The 22,478-nt window shown below is 34.1% G+C and overlaps 1 protein-coding gene across 1 annotated transcript; it reads left to right on the top strand.

The window, feature by feature from the left end:
* The first annotated feature begins 578 nt into the window (after positions 1-578).
* LOC133313230 (isoleucine--tRNA ligase, chloroplastic/mitochondrial-like) lies at positions 579-21,388 on the top strand. Its single transcript, XM_061514567.1, is given in 23 exon segments — positions 579-687; positions 1,432-1,627; positions 1,756-1,910; positions 1,988-2,089; positions 2,241-2,310; positions 4,976-5,088; positions 5,341-5,409; positions 5,704-5,811; positions 10,889-11,036; positions 11,623-11,854; positions 12,105-12,391; positions 12,490-12,626; positions 12,726-12,873; positions 13,169-13,300; positions 13,710-13,838; positions 16,731-16,858; positions 16,974-17,101; positions 17,103-17,136; positions 17,288-17,413; positions 17,799-17,872; positions 18,092-18,341; positions 19,366-19,545; positions 20,926-21,388. Coding segments are annotated over 23 exon segments (3,282 nt in total). The 5' UTR covers positions 579-594; the 3' UTR covers positions 21,169-21,388.
* The last annotated feature ends 1,090 nt before the right edge of the window (positions 21,389-22,478 follow it).

The following is a 22,478-nucleotide window of genomic DNA, read 5'->3' as shown; positions in this document are numbered from 1 at the left end:
CAAAAGATAAATTTTTATATTTAAATGTTTAGTAAAGAATATTTAGATTTTTTTCATAAATTATTGCACCCAAAACATGGATTTGTTTGAAGATTGAAGAATATATAACAATAATACCTTGTAATTTATTATAATTAAAAAATTAAAAAAATTAAAAAACCCTATACAAAATATTTAAGCATTAAGAGGATTTGCCTATTTTAATAAGAAAATAAACATTTGAATTAAAATATGCATACATATACATATACATATTTTAATTTCATTTTATTTCTTATATTAAACGTTGGAAACTTTTATTGTGAACTTTCTGTTCCTATATTATTATCCACTACCCCACTCTTCACCGTACATTCGCAAATCCCTTGAGTGCAAATTATGATTTTCTGCGTCAAAATCAGTTTTCTGTGTGTTAATTTTTGCATATCATAAATTTGTATAAAACTAATTTGTCAACGAAAAAAATAAAAAATAAAAAATGGAGGGATGCATGCAGGTTCGATTTATCCGAATGATGTTTTTTGTTTTCCCTCACTGCACAAAGAAGATGGTGTAGCTTTGCTTGTATTGTGCTTGTTTTCCCAAGTCCCAACCATGTCCCTTTTCAAATCCTTCACTTCAAATTCCTCTGCTCTCAAACCAATGGAAACTACCATGGCTCTCTTCATTCAAACCTCTTCTTACAGGGTATCTACTTAACATTACTTAAATGCCTCAAGCATTGTGTTTTTAACCCACCCTGATGAACTCAATCAATACTACAATTCAAAATTGACTAGCACTTTTCTCATAATGGGTTGCCTTGCTTTTTGTAAAAAGTTTTGTTATTTTGGGTCTTGTTATTGAAATCGAATCGGTTCTGTTGTTGAGTCATGCATTGGGAGTGCTTGACTGGGCTTTGTCTTGTGTTGGTCATGTGCTTGATAAATTGTCAAAGAGAAAGTTGAAATGTTTGTTTGCTTTTACCGAACGTGCTTTTTTTGTGTTCTGTTTATAAAACTCTCTCTTGGATCTTTTAGTTTCGCCACAAAATGTAAAAAGGGAACTTTGGTCGTGTTTTATTGCTCTACTCTTGTTTCCAACGTGCTTTTATTTCACATTTTCAATAATACTTACAACTGTGATGAAAAGGACTTGAGATTCTCGAGAATGTTTTTAAAAATAAGTTGTAAAAATATTGGAGTATGGAGTTGGCCAACAGATTCTTCGTTTTATACTCTGTTGCACTTTCTTCCTTCATCTTTGTTTCTTGACAGTTGAAGACAAGTATGTAGTATATGAACCAAATAAATGTGGAAAACCTCTAGTTTCACATGGACTGAATTTTTTTTATCTGATGGTTTGGCGGATTAGTCTCTCTCCCTTCTATTTTAACCTGGAATACGACACGATTGTTCTGCTTGTGATAGATATGCTTTTTAATGTATTCAGGTGCTCTCGCGAACTGCTTGTTCAGCCTCCAGAAGAACTAGTTCTATTGGCTTGTTTTATTACCGGGGAATCTCATCAGCTAAAGTAGTATCTCTCTCAAACATGTCAAACTACTGTACTCATTCAAGGGATGATATTTTTTCTTCAAAACGAAGATCACGAGGGCCTGTTATGGCAGGAAAAAAGGCTGCAGAAGGTAGTGTATATGCTATCTGACATGTATTTTTCTTAATACTTTCTTCAAACCTATTATTGCTTGTCATCATAATCAAAGAGAGCAAGCATGTATCTCCATTGTTAGTTACATCACTTGCCTTAACTTAGGAATCAAGCAAGAAGATGGTAAATACAAGCACACAGTTGATCTTCCCAAGACAGAATTTGGTATGAGAGCAAATTCTTCTGTAAGGGAGCCCGAAATTCAGAAAATATGGGAGGAGAATCAAGTATTCAAAAAAGTTGTTGACAAAAATAGTGGAGTAAGTTTTGGACTTCCCTTCAGCTTCACCCTGGCAGTTATTTGAACTTACTAATGTACTTCAAACAAAATGATCAGGGAAGTTTCATTCTTCATGATGGTCCTCCATATGCCAACGGTGATCTTCACATTGGCCATGCCTTAAATAAAATTTTGAAGGATATTATAAATCGTTATAAGGTATATTTTCCTTCGTCTGAACAGAGACTTCAAGTTTATTGCTATCACATGCATGCTCTAACGATTTATGTTGTAATGCTAATGCACCTGCATTTAAGAACTTATATTTTGCTGAGATTTTTATTTTTATTTTTATTTTTTTGGTGGGCAGCTCTTTCAAAACTATAAAGTTCATTTTGTGCCTGGATGGGATTGTCATGGCCTACCCATTGAATTAAAAGGCAAGTGTTATTTTTCCATGATGATGGCTGGTTCTAATTTGTGGTTGAGTTGAAGAACAGTATTGCACTAAAACTTCCTTTACATGCTTCCTGCATGTCAAACTTGAAGTGTATAGATAATTCTTGGTGTAATATTTATTAATAAATATGTTTTAAGGAGACACAAATGTTGATATATATTTGTAGATGATTTTGAAGTGAACCTATTTTCACCTTTTTGTTTTTTAATTTTTTGGCTGAATCAATTAGTGTGTATGAGTACATATAAGTATGAGTACATATAAATGAAATATATTAGTTCATAAGTTTTTATTTGCAATTCAAAACTTTTGGTTGACATTCTTTTTTCCAATATCTTTGAGAATTCTTATGTGCCTTTTATCTCTTAGGGAGGGGTTGGTGTTGGTACGATAGTTATGTATCAAGGTTAAATTGGTGTGTCCCGAGCTTTTTGGGCTGGTGTTAGAGAAGGAATAGAGATAGAGTTGTACAATTTTTGCTAGTGTGCGTTTTTTTTAAAAGGAGTAATAAATTACATAGACCCCTTGAGGTGTGAAGAAATGACAAACACATCTCTTTTTAAAAAAATAACATATACTTCCCTTATTTTATATTTTTACATACCCCCTTCTATTAAGTTGTTGATTGCAGACAACATACTAAAAAATATGATTTGACATTTAATTTTAATCTATATAAATAATATAATTCTAAAACAACCTTTTCTTTTACAATCAATGACTATAATATTCAAGACTCCACTTTTTCTTGGACTTTCCACTTTTTTTGGTCTCTTAGATGATAGTGAATTCTCTGAATTGGAGAGTCCCTTGGGTCTCCTTGATTATGTCCTCTTGTCCTCCAGCCTGGCTAAAAGGTTTTTCTCTCTTGACCATTTTGGGGTCTTTTCGTGCAATTGTTACTTTCAATTCCTAACTAATACGTTGAATACAGTAGGAAGTCCAACTCTCCTCATAAGGTTATTGTTAGTGTTGAGATATATAAAATCATTAATGTAACCTCACCCAATAGCTTAAATTTTTGGGTTGAATTGGTTCTTTACATGGTATCAGAGTCTCGTGTCCCGGGTTCGATCCTCGCCGCTCCCTACTTTCTTTCAAGTGGAATTTCTTTGTTCGCACAGGTAGGTGGGCCTGTGCATTGTCCACACTTCAAGCCCAGTGGGCTCTCGTGTGAGGGGGCGTGTTGAGATATATAAAATCATTAATGTAACCTCACCCAATAGCTTAAGCTTTTGGGTTGAATTGGTTCTTTACAGTTAGAATATATGAAAAATATCTCACAATATCTTAATTTTATCTTAGAATAGTTTAGAGTATTTATGTGATCTCTCAGGAATAATTTTGTTATTCTTTGATATTCATTGATTTATTTTCTTATTTAATTAGGATTTTGAGCCCAATATTGATATGAGTAGGGATTAGTGCTTTGTAGCTTGTATCACATCATAGCACATCAAATCAATATAAATTTCATATTATCCAATCTTTATTCTCTCTTTTCTTTCTCCCTTACCTAAATCCTTATAATTTCAACAGTTACGTCCTTTATTTGGACAACAATGCTTAATGGAATTAATACCAATGACATGTTACAAGTCGTAGGCTACATAAGGCTATTTCTCTTGATGTGTGTTATGTGTGGTGAGAGCTCAGAATCAGTTTCCCATCTGTTCTTACGTTGTTCTGTAGCTATTTTCTTATAGAATTCTTTTTTTTTTTTTGTAATAAATCTTATAGAATTCTTTGTTGGGCATTTCCTTATAGGTCCTTGGAACAGTTTGTGTTGACTAACTTTTGGCAATGTGCTATTTATGCTACTCGTAGTTGCATTTGGTTGGACTGTAATTCTCACATCTCTAAGGAGATTTCTTTGAATGAGAAGCTTCTTATGGGATAAAATTGGATGAGTGGCTTCCACTTGGTATAAAGCAAATGGTCTTCTAGAAGGGGTTTCTCTTACAGATATGTTGAGGGATTGTGTAACTCTGATTCATTGATGTCTTATTTGTTCTCTTACGCTTGTTCTCTTTCTCTAGGAGGATTTTTTATCCTCCAAAGTCTTTGTAATCATCTTCTCTTTGTCTTAAAGAATTTATTCTTTTATAAAATAAATAAATAAATGACTATAGAATAAATCCTATTCTAAACTTGGTAAACACTGGGATGAAATGAAAAACGACTGAGAGAAAGGAAATGCATTTGAACTCAGGCCTATTTCATAGACAGCTGATATATAAGAATTTTAAAGCAAAAAATTAATATTAAGTTTAATGCCACCTATCGTTCAGTTAATATAAGGGAGGCCTGTATTATTTTTTAAGCATTAACGGAGGCTTATGTAGTCTACCATACCTTGGGAGGTCAATAAAATTAAGAGGCATATGTTCTCCCCTTACTGTTGTCACTGTGTTAGCAATATGATTGAAATGATTATTTTCATCCTTCTGTATAGAGAGTGATTTATTCCATGATGAATAGACACAATTGATGCAATGATGAAACTCGGAAGTTCCCGATTTTCCTTGTGCTTTGCCCCCATTTTTATTCATTTGCTTTAACTATAAGTTCATATAGCTATTGTATTTCAGTTTGTATTTTTTATTAGATACTTTGAGCAGTATGATTGTTTTGAATTATTTCAGTTTTGCAGTCACTGGATCAGGAGGCTAGAAATAATCTTACACCATTGAAGTTGAGAGCAAAGGCTGCTAAATTTGCCAAAGAAACTGTTAAAAATCAGATGTCATCTTTTAAGGTCCTTCTTTGTTTGCACTTTGCTTTGTGATTTCTATGTCCTCGTATGGCATTAGTTTGTCTATTGTAGACATCTTACGATTAATATCACAGCTGTCTTTCCATTTTGATTGGTGGGAAAATGTTTGTATCTATTAGAAATATAATATACAAACCAATCCTTTTGGGAGAGTTGGTTCTTGACAGTATCTTAAACATGTTTTTTTTATTTTTTGGTAAAATGTGCCTTAAACATGTTACTACATGTTTGTAGCGCTTTGGAGTCTGGGCAGACTGGAATGATCCCTATCTTACTCTAGATCCGAACTATGAAGCTGTCCAGGTAGCTAGTACAGCCTTTCTCATTTACCCGTTCAGATTCAGCACTCTGGATGTCCTATGCATGATGTATTATAGATGTGAAAATTTACGGCTTTACTTTCACAGTCTGGATTATTGTGCTATGAAAACTCTAATACAATGATGGTCAACTGTAAAGCAAGACCTAGTTTGATTGCTATTATATAATGAAAACTCGTAAACTGCATTAGTAATGAAAATTTTCATTTGCACCTGACTTCATGCCATGCTGGTTGTTATTATATAGCCTTTATTATTGTATCTTATAATTTTCTAGATAGAAGTATTTGGTCAGATGGCCTTGAAAGGCTATATCTACAGAGGCAGAAAACCTGTCCACTGGAGTCCCTCATCGCAGACAGCACTTGCTGAGGCCGAGTTGGAGGTAAATTGATTAATCATTATGTTGAACCTCTTGTCTAATGTCTAGCATTAATGCATTAACTTGAATGAAGAAATACGTAAATGCTGAATATTATTTTTCTGAATTATATTGTACACGGGTTCAGTCTATTATATAGACCTAACTAAATAATTTCTTGCCTAAAATAATGACTAGTCTATGGAAACATAATATTTACAATAATTACAATGATAAACAGTGAATATTATGTGGTAAGCAACCGTAAAAGATGCGGGACTATTACAATACTTCCCCTCAAGCTCTTGCATGGATATCTATCATTCCTAACTTGCCAGTAAGATCTTGAAACCTCTCCATATGAAGTCCTTTAGTTAACACATCTTCTAGTTGCACCCCTGAAGAAACATATGTTGTGGTGATTAGGCCACTCTCATGTTTCTCCTTTATGAAGTGTCAGTCTATCTCAATGTTTAGTTTTGTCATGCTGGACTAGATCATGAGTAATGCTAATAGTGGATTTGTTGTCATAAAGCAATTTCATGGAGTTTCATACTTTATCTTAAAATCATCTAATATGATCTTCATTCATTGTAGCTCGCAAACTCCTTGTGTCATAGCTTGAAACTAAGTTTCTGTGTTTGAACAGGCGATAACATTTTGCTTCTTATTCCTCCATGTAACCATATTTTCATCCAAGAACATAAAGTAACCAGAATTTGACCTATTGTCAATAACTAATCCTGCACAGTCATTGTAACATCCCCAGCCTCGAGCCGGTTCAATTAACATACATATGATACTTAACAGAAACAGCGGAAGATTTAAACTTATGAAAATACGAGCTAACTTTTTCTTTTTCTCATTAGGCGTAAACAAAAATCGGACAGAGTAACCTCTGTAAGTCGGGCAACTAGGGATTTTCCAATCCCACTCTCAAGAGTTCCTGATAGGCAGTTTAAACTATATATGTATCCAGAAGTACCAGTCATGCAAATATACACAGATATCCATCTATGGGCGCATGCAGATTTTGGCTCTGTGCCACTAATCTAATAGCATGCAATCCAATACATAACATAACTGAATACTACATAGTCATATCAACATGCCTGAATACATAAATGTACATGCATCGAATATGAACACTATACAACAATACATCTTTTCCAAAAATACGTCTAAAATAAATAGTAGCCTCCAGCCACCCAGAACTCCACATCCTCATACTAGTACCTCTAGCCACGGTTTGTGTCCTTGTCCCATGAGGCTCTTCAATTAACTGTGTTCCTGAAATCATATCCCCAAACGGGGTTAGAGACGAATCTCTAGTAAACTTTAGGTTTATGGAAAACTCTCCATACCCTGGGCTCACTTCCTGCATGACAGTCAGATACATAATATACAAAACATCATATAAGCAATTATCATAACTGTACAAAGCATATATACATATCTTATCAAAGACATACGCAGTAATTCCCAAGGGATGACCCCAAGCGGAAATCAACATACGTAACAAATATCATTTACAAAAATCATCACAATACTCACATTAGAACAAAACGTGTTATATCAGAGACGTACGCAATCGTTCCCAAGGGATGACCCCAAGCGGAAATCAACGTACGTAACAAATATCATTTACAAAATCATCATACATATCACATAAAACGTGTCATATAATCAATTATCATAACTAGACAAAACATATACACATATCTTATCAGAGACGTACGCAGTTATTCCCAAGCGAAAATCAACGTACGTGTTCCCAAGGGAGGACCCCAAGCAGAACCAGAACATATCAGAGGCGTACGCAGTCATTCCCAAGGGAGGACCCCAAGCGGAAATCGACGCATGTGTTCCCAAGGGAGGACCCCAAGCGGAACCAGAACATATCAGAGGCGTACGCAGTCATTCCCAAGGGAGGGCCCCAAGCGGAAATCAACGCACGTGTTCCTAAGGGAGGACCCCAAGCGGAACCAGAACATATTAGAGGCGTACGCAGTCATTCCCAAGGGAGGGCCCCAAGCGGAAATCAACGCACGTGTTCCCAAGGGAGGACCCCAAGCGGAACCAGAACATATCAGAGGCGTACACCGTCAATCTCAGGGGAACCCAAGAAGACATCAGTGTACCATACAAGTCAATTCCAGCCAAAGATCAATACAGAAATCATATCAGAACAAGTTATATAACAAATGTGTACACAGTCAATCCCAGGGGAGGATCCCAAGTGGGAATCAGTGTACGTGTTCCCAAGGGTGGACCCCAAGCGGAACTCAACAAAACATATCATATTAACACATCAAAGTAAACACATCAAAACAAAACATATCATATTATCATATAGCTCTATATGAATGCATCTATATCATATATCTCATACATATCATACAACTCGACCACAGTCCGTACACTATGGCGGAACACAAGGTAGGAGCGAAACCCATAAACATAGAGCTTACCTTTTGAAGCTTTACCAATTTGCTCACTTGTAACACAAGTTACCTATTTAGCTCCAAAGGAATCCAAACACGCTCAGTCCCTAGGCACACCTAGAGAAAGAATTCAAAACAATATCAATAAAATGTTACAATGCCATAAAATTTATACAAGGCATACATCTTATTGCTCACTTTCGTTTCCTCACATTATGCCAATCCTATGCCAATTCACAAGTCAAAAACATGCCTTAATCATTTCCTTTAATTTAACATTCTATAATTTTTACAATTCCTAGCCTCCCTAAAGCCTGCCTATATGACCGAACCCAATACAAGAGGAGCTAGGGATTTCCAACTTCCTTTCATAACACAAGGTTCCTAAGTTGATTATGTATTCCCTTAACCAATTTAAGCACAACTTAGGTATATTTTCTTTCAAAAGGCCGTGGGGTTCACTTTAAGGCAATAAAAATACCTTTTACAATTTCTCAAATCATTTCACTAAATATTTTTACCAATTTCTTGCATTGGAAACTCAACACACCATCCAATTAGTTTTTAACATAATTATCCGTAAATAGACTCAAAAGGCCGAAATGCATAGGGTAGGTTTTCAAGGCATTTTCCACCATGTAATCTCACTTCCACATATAATCTCAACATACACCAACATACTAACCTCCACGTTACATGCAATTAAATTTTTGCACAACAAACCCTAATTAACCCATTATGGCCGAAATCTAAGTAGTGGCCTAGGGAATTTTTTTTCAATTTTCCAACTCATCATCATGCTTGCTTGACACTATATCATCATAAGATACACTAATACTTCATATATTTCAAGTTTTCATTTCATAAATTCTACACAAAATATGCTCATAATATTCAAAACTTAAACCATGGAAATACAGATTTCTCACCTCTAATCCCTTATACAAAGCCTAAAGGACAACCTCCAAACAAAACTTCATCAAAACTCCAATTTCTTCTCTTTGATGAATAGTGATTCGCAAAGGGGGAAGGGGAGAACTTTTTACTCAGGCATTTTTAGCCTAAAATAAGTGGTGGGATGGATTCATTGGATGATTTACTATAAATTTCATGTAATGGACTTAAGGATTTGGTTGAGTGTGGAGGGAGAAATCAAAGAAAAAAAAGAAAAGGAACCTAGCATTCTTGGAGACGGACGCGTACGTAGGACGAAGAAGAAATGAACGAGGTTACTGTGTTTTAGAGTCAAATAGGTTAAGTTACTTTAACCGGGTAATAGCTTATCTATCTACACACCTCCGTTCAATACCAAACTTTATCCAATGAACTAGAATATTTTTCCAGTCATATTTCTAATTTTACTTTCACTTTTCGGGTAACTTTGCTTACCTGCATTTTTACCCCTTAACTATTATTTTAACTCCTTTTTCACCAAAGGTGACTTTATTTCTTTTACTTCTAATTATTCTTCAATATTAAATCCACAACTACTAGTGAGGGTTATTATAGTCATCATTTGTATTCAACATTTGTATATACTTCCATGGACAGATTTCCAACCCTCTTGAATAAAATTCTCTGCCAAGTCTAGCTTTAAGATACTTTATGATCCTTTCCCCTAATTGTTGGTGTCTTACTCTCAGGTCATGCATGAACTAGCTAGTGACACTAACATCATATGCTACATTTGGTCTCATATGTGTTGGGTATATCAACATACCTACTAACCTCTGATGTTGAGCTTTATAACCTTTAGGATTGTCTTTATTATTTCCCTTTCTGTGGTTTTGCTCAATAGGTACACCGCTAGTCTTGCAATTTAGCTTCCAGGTTTTCCTAAGGGGGGCATTTGGTAGAGGAGAAAAAAAAATTTATTTGAGAATCACGATTTCCAGGAATATGATGGGAAGATGAGTTTTCTAAGAATGTTACCAAAAAGGTGTTTGGTAGACTAAAATATTCTCGGGAATATTGGCTTAATTTTCTTAATGCTATGTTTAGTTGTATTAAATTTTTTCTTACCATAGAAATTCTAAAATACCACCCCCTGGATGGTATTTTCAAAAAGATTTATACACAAAATAAAATCCCGGGAAAATTAGATTCCTGGGAAAATTTTAAAAAACTTGTACCAAACATGGATAAATATAATTACCACTCTCAATTTCCCGGGAATCCTAAAAAATATCTAGTACCAAAGGGCCCCAAAATGATAGATCAAGGAGACACTTCCTTTGAGAAATAAAGGTACCTTGTTTAGAGTAAGCAATTTCAATCCCAAGGAAGTATTTGAGCCTTCCAAGACCATTCATCTCACATTTAGCTGCTAATTCTTCCTTTGGACATTGTTTCTCTACGAAATCATCACGATGTCATCAACATACACAAGTAAAACAGTGTGTTTACCTTCCTCCTTTCCAGAAAAGAGTGTGATCATCTTGACACTACTGTATTCCAAGAATACCATTACCTTGTGAATCTTCCAAACCATGCATGGAGAGATTGTTTCAGTCTATATAAGGCCTTTTTTGAACTTACATACCTTATTATCTGCATTTCTGTGTACATACTATGTCAATGCTTGCAATTTTCTCTCTAAAACCTGATTTGGTGGAGGTTATAATATTTAAGTTACCACCTATTTGGTTTCTATGTAGTACCCTGAAGGGCATGTGTCAAGGAGCATATATGCCATTTTTAGAGTTGTGAGTGCTCCTCTAATGCCAAGTGGCCTGCTACAAGAATTTCCAAATTTGTGCTTGGCCATATGGACTACAACTCCCTGGACTATTCCTGCCAATGCAGGTAGGCTTCTCATTTTGTTGCATTTGCCACATTGGCTTATGACTTTTGGATATCTTTCATATTGCTTTTCCTAGTCATAATTGTCTCAATTTCTAATAATCTTGAATTCTGTATTTATGGTTCTTTAATCATGTAAAACGGAGCATTTGATATGGTGGTTCAGCTTTCTACTGTATCTGCTAGACCTAGCAGAGATTGTTTTGTGGCAATATATTTGTTTGTATCCTTCGAATGTATTTGGTACACAAAGATATAATTCATTATTCGTTAGTTATGAGTTTGCTGAAGTAGACTTCAGGCAAGGTGGTAGCTCCTTTTATGCTGGAAGTATTATTATTTATTTTATTCCTGAGTAAATACGGAAAAGAAGTGAAAAAAATGAAGAGAGAATGATACTATTTGAGTGCACATTTTTCTCTTCAGAAACATCATATCTGCATTTTGTGGATGATAATGTTATTGCTGGAGGACAAAACTAGTGAACTTTGTAGCAAAGTTAATTTTTTGTAGTCATTTAAATGTTTTGATTTATATATGTTACTCTTTCTCTTCTTTATTTTTTATTTTTTTACTGTTCTGTACTCAGCTGTTGCAGTAAACCCCAAGCTTGAATATGCTGTTGTTGAAGTAAAGCCATTAAATGAAAATGCCTCTTCATCTGGTGAAACTAGAAAGAAAAGGCTTGGAATTGTTTTAAAGGATGAAAAGAAGAAGTTTCTTATTGTAGCTTCAGAACTTGTGCCAAAGTTAGAGGCAAAATGGGGTGTGAAGCTTGTTGTCAAGAGAAGACAGTTGGGTTCCAACTTGGAAAACTACAGGTTGTTGGCAGTATGAAAATGAACAATTACTTTCTTCTTCTTTGCCGCCTTCTTTTTAATTCTGCTGCTGCTACTTGTTTCACTAAAATTGTGTTTTAAAAAAATCTTATTGTTAGAGAAATATAAAACCATTAATGTAGCTTCACCCAACAGCTTAAGTTTTTGGGTTGAATTGGTTCTTTACACTTATTATCTATGATAAATGGGGAAAATTTTGCACTAAGGGTATAATTTATTATTGTGGTCTCAGATACATCCATCCAGTAGATAATAGGGAATGTCCAGTCGTAATTGGGGGAGATTATATTACAACTGAAACAGGAACAGGACTGGTCCATACAGCTCCTGGACATGGTCAAGAAGATTATGTGACTGGTCAGAAGTATGGGCTACCCATACATTCTCCTGTAGATGAGAATGGAAAGTTCACTGAAGAAGCTGGTCAGTTTAGTGGGCTTGATGTTCTTGGTGAAGGTAACACTGCTGTTGTGAAATATTTGGATGAAAATCTGTCACTCATCATGGAAGAATCATATGGTAAGTTCTTTCTGTCTTGCATCATAAACTTCTGTTACTGTTCTTCCTATAATTTTAGACTCCATCAGCATATTTCTCTTCTCTGTTTTTTGATTTAGAACACAAGTACCCATACGATTGGCGAACTAAAAAACCAACAATATTTAGAGCAACAGAGCAATGGTTTGCATCGGTAGAGGGATTTCGCCAAGCTGCTATGGACGCTATTGGCCATGTAAAATGGGTTCCACCTCAGGTATTCTATTTAAAGTTTCTGTTGCTATGTAATTATGTTTATTTGTAAATTTTTGTTCACTTAAGAGATATGCCACTCTGCTGTACGTGAATTGCTTAGGGAGAAAATAGAATCTCAGCAATGACCTCTAGCCGCTCTGATTGGTGTATATCACGACAAAGGACATGGGGTGTCCCCATTCCAGTTTTTTATCATCTGCAGTCTAGAGAACCTCTTATGAATGAAGAGACAATAGGTCATATAAAATGTAAGTAAAAAAAAAAAAGCAGCAAAATTCCTTTTAACTTATTTCTCAACACTCAAGTTATGATCATGTACTATCTCAATTTTATTTTTTTATTTTTATTTTTGCTTTGATAGAAGTACTATCTTGATTATTAATAGATATATACAAGTATTATTTTCCTTATTTGAGTACATGTAGTGGTAAATATTACGAAGTCGCTTAATGCTTATGCTCTTTTAAGTTTTAACGCATGTTGTTCCTAGGAAATTTATACATCCTAATATTGATCTTTTGCTTTTCTTTCTGAGGCCTTCAGCTATAATAGCTGAAAAGGGTAGTGATGCATGGTGGTACATGAAAGTAGAGGAACTTCTTCCAACTAAATACCATGATAAAGCAGCAGAATATGAAAAGGGAACTGACACAATGGATGTATGGTTTGATTCAGGTACAACAGTGCTCTGGTGCCAAATAATATTTAACTTTCACTGATATATTGTTTCACAAGTTCATCAACCACCCTTTTTACGACTTTCCTACAAAGCGATAGTTCTATAGATATAGTATTACTATTACCTATTTCACGTTTTTGTCAGTGATAACTACTAGACATGTTTATTACAATTGAGATCTTATTTAGGTCCATGCCCATAATTAGGTAATGTATTTGTTTGGTAATATCCCTTTCTCTCGTTACTCTTTGGACTGCAGTGGTTTGAACCTAGGACCTTAACCCTACTCCCAACCCTCAGCTACCTAAGCTAATCCTGCTGGCTTGTATTTGTCCATTATTTTATTTCATCGGTTGCTTTCTTTGAGTTTGGTGTTTCTTGGCTGTTTGTTTATTTTTACTTCAGGATCCTCCTGGGCTGCTGTCTTAGGAGAAAGAGATTCCCTTAGCTTTCCTGCAGACTTGTATCTTGAAGGAACAGATCAGCATCGAGGGTGGTTTCAGAGTTCGTTGCTAACGAGTATAGCTACAAGAGGTAATAATTTTCTTGTCATCTTCACTATCACGGTTATCTTTAATACTCTTCATTTATCCCCTTTGTTTAATACTTTTCCCTAAAAAGAAACATTCTTTGTGTCACAAAATAGCAAGGCAAATATTTTTTACTAGATTTATATATTGTTCTTTAAAACATATTTATCTCATCTCAATGTTTAAAATCCTGACAACAAAAGGACAATAAGAAGAGGCTGTATTGTCATCTATATATGCTTAGTTTGCATGTGTCTCTATAATTACATGCAGATTACTTTAGCACTCGGTCTAAATATTCTGGATTTATTTTGAAAATGTTTGACTTCTATGATCGTACTGAAGCACTCTGAATTTATTAGCTGGTTACTCAAGTAGGTCCAGGTATTGGTCCAACTAACAGCCTTTAACTAGAATTGGCCAAACCTGGTGAAAATAATAAGGTGAATTGGCCCGGTTTCTGTGAACCAACCGGGACCTGAACCCTGATTCCTTGATAATGGCCCACAACTTACCACTAGGCTAAGAGTCATATCACGTAGTTTAGAATTATAGGAAATATAACCTGTGCCGTCTATTAACTCAATTGTCTTTTCCCCATGATCAAAATTTTAGCACTTTTTAACTGATATATTTTATTAACTAATCTATTAACTGATCTATCTTGTGTCATCTTCTTCCCTAAACTTTGCAAGGGTTTTTTATCATATAGAATTTCTCCAGTTTCAAGACAATTTGCGAAGTTCCTGTATTAAAGGAATAAATTTTCTTTTGATGTTTCTAAGAAGCAAGTAAAATAAAATATTATTCAAATTTCAAAAACAATTATAAAAAGTTAACAAGATAAATTACATTAATATAAGACCGGGTGTATGTGATGCACCGACACTTCAAAGTACCTGACGTGTCGTGTTTAACACTTCTCGACACTCCATGACACTCCAATACTCTCTGACACTCCAATATTCATTGCGTTGTATTTTTAGTTCCAACTATTAGATTCGCTGGATTACGATTACCATTTTATTGAGTTTAATATAAATATTTGTGATATTTTATGTTTCTTTACAAAATTGATTGGTATTATAAGTTTAGCTTCATTTTTTTGTTAAATTATTGAATATTAAATATAATATACACTACATAAATTAAAAATATTATTTAATATCAAAACGTGTCCTAACGTGTAGAAATCTAACATTTTTTAGAATTAACGTATTGGGGTGTTGCATCGTTTCCCGTATCCTGTGTCGGTGCAACATAGCCGAGTGTCACAATAGGTATTATAGCTGTACAGATAAATTTTCAGGAGTAATTATTAGAATAGTTTTTGCTGGTATATCTTTTGGAGGGAGGTTATATACTTACCACCATTTTTTCTTACCACTTCTTATCACCAAATCTGAACCGTTGATTTCCGTCAATCTAATGGTTATAATTTATTGGGTTACACTTATTTATTAATTATTAATTCCCAATATTTTATAATCCTTAGATTGATGGAAATCAACGGTTAAAATTTGGTGGTAAGAAAAAATGGTGGTAAGTATAACCTATCCCTATCTTTTATTCGTGAATAATTTTTGCTAAGTATACATCATGTGAATCCAAATGTCAATGGTGGTAAGTATAACCTATCCCTACCCTTAAAATTGGCATGATGCCCTATTTATCGAAATATCGCGGCTGAATCTACTTTTTATAAATAAATAAAAAGGAAAAAGAAAACACCTGCATGTGATATTGGGATATATCACAAATTTTGTAATATTACCTTATTACAGGAACTTCACAAATTTTGTCAGAAACTAGAGAAATTTTATATTGTAAAATACCCTTACAAAGTTTGGGGAAGAAAATGACACAAGGTAGTTGAAGTGTATTTTTGTAAAAAGAGTAAAATAGTCATATTAATTAGAAACTTTAACACTGTTAAAGAGGGACTTGGATGGAAAAAAGCACAGGGGAGGTAAATGATTAAAAAAAAAGCATAGAGGGGTAAGTGATTCAAAGGCAAACCATATGGGGGTATTTGAACTTTTCCCTTTTAACTAATAACCCCGAAGGCCCAACCATTCAAAAGCTAGGTGAATTTTAACGGGGAACAAATATGTGATCTCGTCTGGCATTTTGAATGGACAAACATTGCCGCTTATCATTGAGATCTTGAATTGATAACATGATATAGATCTTGGTTTTTTAAGCTCCAAAGAATAAGACTCAATTCAGTAATTCAAGCACATTTTCCAGCTCAAAATGTCATATGAGATCATGTTGATTTATGTTCCAGTTAACATATACCAAATTTTTTTATGTTTGGGGGGATATCGTTGAAAATTGAATAGATTAGAATGAACTTGCTAAACTTTTGAATTTGGGGGTAAAATGCAAATAGGGTGGGTAAGTTCAATTACCCTTTTAAACATTGATTAAAATATTTGTTTAGTGTTGTAAAATATAATGTAGTTTTGTAACTTATTTTTTAATTTGATAAATATATTATAAATATCAATTAACAAAAATATCAGCAAAGTAAAGGTTTAGGAATTATTAGAAATCAATTAAACATCAATTGTTTTCTTTGACCAGGTTTAACCCAGGTTGAAAGTTTGGCCCTTAAGCCTCATCCTTTTTCCATTCAATTATAGGTTCAGTTTTCAACTCAATCACGCAGTCCTTGCTATATTAGGAAACAGAGTGGATCCAATGGGCAAGATCTTAGAATGTCATTCTTTGCAGGATTACATTTTCCTTCATATTATAATCCAACGAGATGATACATGTGGATATAAAATTATAGATGCATTGTTACTTGTGTAAAAGGCTGTTTGGGTGTGAATGCCTTTAGATGTTTTACCAGTCAGACACTATAATTTGTCATTTTTGTCTTATACAGGAAAGGCTCCATATTCTTGTGTTATAACTCATGGATTTGTACTGGATGAGAAAGGCTCAAAGATGAGCAAGTCTTTGGGTAATGTTGTGGATCCACGTAGTGTGATTGAAGGAGGTAAAAATCAAAAGGTAAGTTGCGTAGATGTATTATATAAAATATTAGTTCTGGAACTGTATTAAACTCTATTATTTCCCTTTATCAAAGTTTTGGTTCAAAGATATTTTTTTCCTTGCCTGTTCTCAGGAAGCACCTGCATACGGAGCTGATGTCCTCCGACTCTGGGTTTCTAGTGTAGATTATACAGGTGATGTGATGATTGGCCCTCAGGTTCTCCGTCAAATGTCTGAGATTTACAGGAAGTTGCGAGGAACTGAGATACCTCTTGGCAAATCTTCATGATTGGAGAGTAAGTTCAAATTCTATGGCTGTAAGTTAAATCCTTTTTCCCTTGCCTGGAATCACAGCCTATTTTAAAATATTGGCAAATTTATCTATGCCTATCGATGCATATCTTTTTTCACTTCATACTTCTGAGTAAGTAATTGTTTTGCTGACAGACAGATTATACTGTTCCATACCATGAACTTCCCAGGATCGATCAGCATGCGCTGTTTCAGCTTGAAAATGTTGTAAAAAGCATTCAAGGGCATTATGAAAGTTACCAGTTTTTCAAAATATTTCAGGTAGTTTATTTTATATCCTAGAGAAACATTCCATACATACAAAATGTGTTCATGCTTATTATGCTTAATGCATGTGTGGGTATGGATGTGCATGGCAGATTTTCATTGATCTATCTGGCTGGCTTTGTGAGGTGACACTGGAATTTTTTTATGAGGCACAAATGTGCATCTCTTTGATTGTATTTTGATTTAGTAAAATTGAAAATGATCTTTGGGGCTGAAAAGGGGTCGTCTGAGGCATAGGATTCATCCTTTAAGTTTTTGTCTTTGTATAAAGACTTGAATCTGTTTTCTTAGCATGACAATTCAAGTAACTTGGCTGAATTATTCTCATCTAATTGTTTGATTTGCCAAAAACTACAGTGCATTTTTTCCCCATTCTCAGATTTTACAGAGGTTTGTCATTGTTGACCTTTCAAATTTCTATTTTGATGTTGCCAAAGATCGACTTTATGTTGGGTACGTTTCTCTGTAGTTTTCTCACTAGTTATATCTCTTATACCTCCATTGTGCATGTGTAAATACAATTATAGACAAATATTTCGATTTTGATGTACACAACAGCACAACTTCGCACTTGTATGGCAGCACAAGATATAGATGTTGCCTGTTTTGCATTTCATTCTCTATGTTTCTGTTTGATCCCATAAAACATCTCTTATGCTGATTTTTCTGCAGTGGATCAACAAGTTATACAAGGAGAAGTTGCCAAACAGTTCTTGCAGCTCATCTTCTTTCCATTGTGAGAGTAATAGCACCAATATTGCCCCATCTAGCTGAGGATGTGTGGCAGAATCTTCCTTTTCAGTACACAACTGAATCTGGTTCCTTTGTTGAATATGTATTTGAATCAAGTTGGCCCACTTTGAATGAAGGATGGCTTGCTCTCCCTGTTGAAGAAATTGAATTCTGGGAAAAAATTCTTGAGGTACACTCAAGTTTTAAGGGATAAGTTGATGCAATTTAATTCATTCATGAGAGAATTATAAGCAGCATTCTTCTAACCAAGGATATTAGGCTACAAATTTTCTTGGTTTCTCTCAGTGGATATTTTATTTTAGTAACCACAATTTAGCATCAATTTTTCGTTTGAACATTATATTATGATAAATTAGAGAATGGCTACGTAATCACTTAAAAATGATCAAAAAGTGCAATGATCTGTTTCAAAATCATCTTTGATTTACTTGATAAGACATGTCAAGAATTAACTCTCTTAAAAGCTTAAATTATTTGGTGGAGGCTCATGTATAATTTTATATGTCTAATATGCCCTTTGGACTTTGAAGTGCGGATAACAGACATACCTACTTTATATTGTACTGAAATTAATTTTCTTATTGAAATGTGCCAGCAAGGGTTGAAAATTCATGATCACTTGGTCATATAGGCTTTAATATAATATTAAGAACCAATTCTAAAAGCTTAAGCAATTAGTCTTTAGGTGAAGGCCTGGTTTTATGGAACATGTTCATGATTTGTAAATAAATTGCATTAGTAATTTGCTTTTTGTGAATGTAGAAATGATTAATTCTTAAGTCAGTAGCCTTTCTTAATTTGGAATTTTAAGATTTTCAAATGTACACGTAATGTAGAATGAATAAGGATGTGAAGATGTTGTACAGAAAATGAAAGAAACATTATTATTTTGTCATAAATGAGAAATTTAAATGCATTAAATGATTTCTTCTTCTTTAATCTTCATTTTTTAATTCTAATCAGATATCTCAAGTGTTATTTTTTCTCACTTTTTTTCCCCCCTTAATTTTCTCAATGCCTTTTTTATTGATTGGCTTGCAGATACTGCTAATATATATGGAGAAAAACTGAAGAGTGTAGCTTATAATTGATTATTTCTCAAATTCTCTAAAATGATTAAGTTAATAAATCACATATCAGATTTTTTGTGTTTTTTGGTGTATCTGTTACTCAATGAAAACATATTTTGTCAGCTGAGAACAGAGGTGAATAGAGTCTTGGAGGTTGCCCGAACTTGCAAACTAATTGGTGCCAGTTTAGATGCAAAGGTTCACATTTATACATCTGATGCCATCCTGGCTTCCCAACTATCCGAACTATGTGCAACCAAAATTGATGCTGATACGTTGCATCGGTTATTCATAACGTCTCAGGTATGTGTACAGCTACAAGTCCTTTTAGTTGACCTAAAAAATAATAATGAAAATTGAAGATACATTCTTTTAAGGGTTGCTGTGGGCAGCCAAAACTATTCCAAAGTATAGGATTTTGGGAGGATTAGAAGACTATTTAGGATACATCAGATTAGGATTCATGATTTGACTGAGCAATGCTTGCATATTAAGGCTTTAGTATGCAACAATGAATGACCAAGGTTTTGATAGTAATACTAATGACTTCCTTAAACCAAAAATGTGTTCTGTCAAAGTTAAGCAACAATAGTAAAGAAGAAAAACTTAAGGTCCTAAGCTTCAGGCCTTAGTTTGAGCTCTGGGATTTCAGAAAAAAAGCCACAACTAGAACTGAACCACAATGTAATATTTTTTTCCCAACCTAAAGTTCCTTATGGCTAGAAAAAGAAGAGGGAAGAGGAAAGAGTTAAAGATCAAATAAAAAATGCCAATAATGTGCTATTGCTTTGCTTCCTTCATTACTTTATCGTTTATGGTAAAAATAAATTTTACAAGACAAAAAAGGAGGAAAACTTCGACTGTCTTCACAATGTATGTATGACCTGAGTGATTTAATATTTTAGTTAACATTTTGCTATCTCTAATTCAACAATTTAGTATTTTTTTTTTTTTTTTATAACAACAATTTAGTATTTAGTTTAAATCTTTCATTCATTTAATTTGTAATTCATGTTTGCTACCTGTTTGTCAACATGGCTAGTTTAGATTCCAGAATTGGTTACTACTTTAAATTTTCCAAACAAAGACCATCAAAATGCTTGATTGAGGCTTCTAGATTAAGGCCAATCTGAGAAATGAGACATGGAATCTCTAGGTATCTAAGATTTGTAGTGCGATGCAACATTCAGGATATACTATAAATCAAGGGGAAGGATCCTTTCACAAACTTTTTTTACAATTTTTTTGCAAATTACATTATGTATTCCCGGAAGTACATAGTGTAACCTAGGTGACCATAGTACAGTGAAGTACACTAGGTTACACTATGTACTTCCGGGAGTACAGAGTGTAGTTTGTAAACAAAAAGTTTGTAAATATAACCTTCTTCATAAATCAATATTGTATTTTATCATCATGGTACATTCAATCTTCCCGACACTAAATTTTAAGCTTTTATTTTAGCCTTTTATAGTTGTATCCTGTGGATAACGTTGAGCCCAGGAGAACATATCACCATTTGTATTTCAGAATCCATCCAAAGGAAAAAAAAAGTTTTTCATCTTCTATGAGCTGAAACTTTTTTTGAGGCCATATAATAATTTTTTTTTTTTTTGTAAGTATATAATAAACTTTTCATCCCATTATTTAAATTGTTCTTACGTGTTTAATTGGAATATGCAGGCTGAGATTCTTCCTTCATTGGAGGATGAACATATTGTAAATATACCATATAGTGGCGAATGCATAATTAAGGGGAGCAGCAAAGTATGGATTGGCATATCTCGTTCTGGGGGTTCCAAGTGTGAAAGATGTTGGAATTATTCACACCAGGTTGGTTCATTTTCAGACCACCCAACCCTTTGCGGCCGCTGCTATGATGTTGTTGCTATTCATATGCCCCCTGAAGTAGCTGCAGTCAGTTAAGATTTCAGGACAGGCAACATTTTTTGAATTCCAATGTTTTCTAATTAAAAATAGTTTCTTTTTTAGATTGAATTTTGATCAACTGCCAATGTAGAACTTGTTTATACTATCATCAAATTGTATGTTGCCCACTAAGGCTTTGGCCTAGTGTGGGGTGGTGTCATATCATTAAAAAAGTTTAATTATGATAACAATTAATTGAGATGTTAAACTTTTTCAATGATGCGATGTTGGATCATAATTTAAGAATGGATCAGAATTAATTTTTATCTAATCCGATTCGAGTCCTATCGGAGCCATATTGAGGGAGTTTCTTCCAATATCATTTTCTCGGATCAAGTTCCTTACCACTTAATCAATAGTTATTGGTTAAAGACTTGAAAAGCTAGACGAATAAAGTTACCCTTAAATCCAAATCACATTAAATGAGCTCAACAAGTTTCAAAACTCAAAATCATTAAGGCCACAATAGAGTTGATTTGTAAATTCGCTAATAGCAGTTCTAGTGTTGTCCCTCTTGGCCTCCAGATCAAGAGGGAGTCTGATATCAACCCACAATGGAGTCTGTCTGTTTGATGCAAGCTATGCTATATTTGTTTGGCATTACCTTCTAGTCCATTGAAACAAAATGGTAAATAGGAAAAGGAGAAATGCAACAATGCAACAAAATGGTTACACTGTTCTTTCTATGGTACGCAGTAGGAACTCCATCCAACCGAGACATGCTGCTTATGCTTCAAAAATAAGCCCAGCGCAGCTAGGGGGAATTCACGAATTTGTAAAATTCAATGCATGGATCTGAATATCTAGGAATAATTCATTTTAAGAAAGACAATCATCTTCAAAACAAAGTGATTCTTATCCAATCACAACTAGCCAAAAGGCTAGCTTCCAGTCCATCCCTTCATTTCTAATTTCATTATTAAGCTCATCCAATCTATCAGCCATACATAAAATAAAGTCCTGCTGATAACACTGCTTCTCTAAACCAGCAACTTCGAAGGGTTTAATCAGAGTCTTCAATATAGTAGTTTAAACAACATTGTCTTTCTGGTCTATTTGCCTGCGTGTCTGAGGTTCTTATAAAATGTAAATATAGCATCATTGATTGGACAAGCTTTTTGGACATTGAAAAATACATTTTTGGGCCTTTCAGAAGCCATTTTTTACCAGTAACATGAAATATAAAACTTTCAACAAAACATTCCCTCAATGAATTTCCATTTTGAAACCACTTCAAATAAATACCTTCGACATAAAGCATGTTCACCTTTTAACTTTTATAAGATGAGAACAAAAATAAGATGAGA

This window comes from Gastrolobium bilobum, unplaced genomic scaffold, assembly GCF_033153095.1.
Source record: "Gastrolobium bilobum isolate Gb01-03AN ecotype WA unplaced genomic scaffold, APGP_CSIRO_Gbil_v1 utg3862, whole genome shotgun sequence".
Taxonomy (NCBI): domain Eukaryota; kingdom Viridiplantae; phylum Streptophyta; class Magnoliopsida; order Fabales; family Fabaceae; genus Gastrolobium; species Gastrolobium bilobum.
The sequence above is the reverse complement of the archived record's forward strand: the minus strand, read 5'-3'. Positions and strand labels throughout refer to the sequence as shown.